At 42.8% G+C, this 2,131-nt stretch overlaps 2 protein-coding genes across 2 annotated transcripts; both read right to left on the reverse strand.

Annotated features, from left to right (window-relative positions):
- Nucleotides 1-683: 683 nt before the first annotated feature.
- K452DRAFT_239992 (uncharacterized protein) lies at nucleotides 684-1,273 on the reverse strand (the record flags this gene model as incomplete). The annotated part of the gene is made up of 2 exons (XM_033537770.1): nucleotides 684-926; nucleotides 980-1,273. The coding sequence occupies 2 exons, from the start codon at nucleotides 1,271-1,273 to the stop codon at nucleotides 684-686; spliced, it is 537 nt and encodes a 178-aa protein (XP_033390813.1).
- Nucleotides 1,274-1,823: 550 nt separating this feature from the next.
- On the reverse strand, nucleotides 1,824-2,084 carry K452DRAFT_303816 (uncharacterized protein; the record flags this gene model as incomplete). Its single annotated transcript, XM_033542775.1, has 1 exon — nucleotides 1,824-2,084. A coding segment is annotated over one exon (261 nt), but the record flags the coding sequence as incomplete, so codon positions are not given.
- Nucleotides 2,085-2,131: the final 47 nt, after the last annotated feature.

Consider the following 2,131-nt stretch of genomic DNA (forward strand, 5'->3'; position numbering starts at 1 on the left):
AAAAAAAAAAAAAAAAAAATAAATAAAATAAATTAAATTGTGGCTGCTGAGAGATCCTCCTAGTTATTGCGGACGCTGGAAATGATAGACTTCACGACGCACTTTGTGGCGCGTATACCGCGCTTGAATGGGGCCATTTGTGTACTATTTATGTATTAACGCCGAGCTTTATGATGTATTCTTACTTTTTACGAGCCTTACCGGACACCTACGTAGGTGTAGGTTCGTTAGATTAGATACAAGAGCTATTTAGAGAGCGCTGCGCTATTTTCGACGTGTTGATTAATATCTACTAACTCATCAGACTGAGAAGCTTTATAGGATTTTCTCTGTAAGGGAGCGGTATCTATGTAGAATAGAAATGCCAATAGGATCTCTGAGCTTAATATATACAAGAAAATAGAGTAGCTACATCCTAGCTTACCGAATATCGCAAAATATTAAAGAATGAAAACAGCATGGTGGAAAAAACCCTGTGACAGAAAGGGGCTAAATATAGCCTGATAATTCAACAACAATAGTTTACATCTTACAAAATTCACACAGTTTGGGAAGCACAGTTTAGGTTTATTCCCAAGGAACGCAAATAGTTTGAGGTCAAACTGTTCGATTACGAATAAAAATTGCCCGCATATGACTGGAAGCTACCTGATGAATCACTTCTTAGTATCCTTATTGGTTGCTCAGCTTCGTTGCCTTCTTTGATGATTTTTTCCTTTTCCCCGGCCGCCATGGTACTGTCCATGTATCTCACGTAGCAGCCACTTGAGGAGTCCGCCTTCATATGCCTCTTCTTTTGGAAAATATTTGCCTTTTTGTATTGTGTATTCCTTGAGTTCGAACTCGGTCTCAAAGATACGAATTGAGCCGCCGATGCGGTGACGATCAAGGAGATCGACGAGGTTAACATGCGTCTTGGTAACAGCCTATATCCACGTCAATATTTAATAGATACTGATTGAAGGAGGTCTTGTAATACCTTGCGTCGATCTCGAAGCTTTCGAGGTATGGGATTAATGCCCAGCAAAGCACAAATACGACCCCACGCTTCCCGATCCTGATCGTCATGACCAAAAGCTGAATTAAATGCCAGCACGGTAGCAACACGAAAATCCGCCCATGCAGCCTTTTGTTCAGGTGGGTAGTCGCCTTCGATGTTTCGGCTCCAACCGAAAAAGCGGCACAACCGTCGGAACTCCAATGGTGGAGAGCGATTCCGATTGTAGTCAAAAGTAGGATATTGAGAAAAAAATTGGTCGATTTCATCCTCCATATTTGGTGGTCCTGTTGCAAAGTGGTGTATGAGGCAGGTTCAACTGAACTAAGGTAGGTGGCGGTATTTCTTTGGTAGGAGACGTAGCTGGCTTATATATGGGTAGGTTGGGGAACCAAGCTGCTAGTCGCGTGAACCGTTTCATGAGGATCGGCATACCAACACCACCTGAAGGTGTCACTAAGGGCTACTCTAATCCAAGTACAGTGGTGGCTTGGAACGAGGAATGCATTTAAATTTTTCCATGACATCATTTACATTATTATATGCGTTGAACACTTTTTTTTTTTTTTTTTCCGTTGTGGTTGTTATTTCAATACTACTATATCCTCCTGCTACACCCTTTAAGCAAACACACGACTGTTTCATTCCTTTATGTATGTAAATCTCGCTGCTAGTAATACTTTTACAACGAAGCCGTGTTCATTTCTCTCGTACAGTTTCAATCTCATAGTATCTAAAATACAGGTACGCGTCTAGCTTGAAAAAGTTAACGATAAAGAGAGCTCTATGGTCCTAAGTCCTCCTCCCGTACGATTTATCCGCCCTCTTAGCCCTTGCTGATTTCCTCTTCTCTCTCGTCTACCTCTGGCTTCTGCTTCCGAATGAACGGGTCCGCCTTCTCTTCCAACCCGATTACACGAATCCTAGCCGCGCCTATCTCCTCCGTATCAGCGAGGTCTGCGCAAAGCTCCGTAAGGGAAATGGCAATCATGGTAGTTTCGGCAAGGGCGTGCACTTTTGGGAACATGTTCAGGATGATAAGGCAGAAGAAGTCGGTGAGGGTGAGGTTGAGGGTGCCGGAGTTATACTGGCAGGTTGATTGATTGATTGATTGATTCGTTTTACGTCTATATG

This window comes from Aplosporella prunicola (genome assembly GCF_010093885.1).
Source record: "Aplosporella prunicola CBS 121167 unplaced genomic scaffold K452scaffold_241, whole genome shotgun sequence".
Lineage (NCBI taxonomy): Eukaryota > Fungi > Ascomycota > Dothideomycetes > Botryosphaeriales > Aplosporellaceae > Aplosporella > Aplosporella prunicola.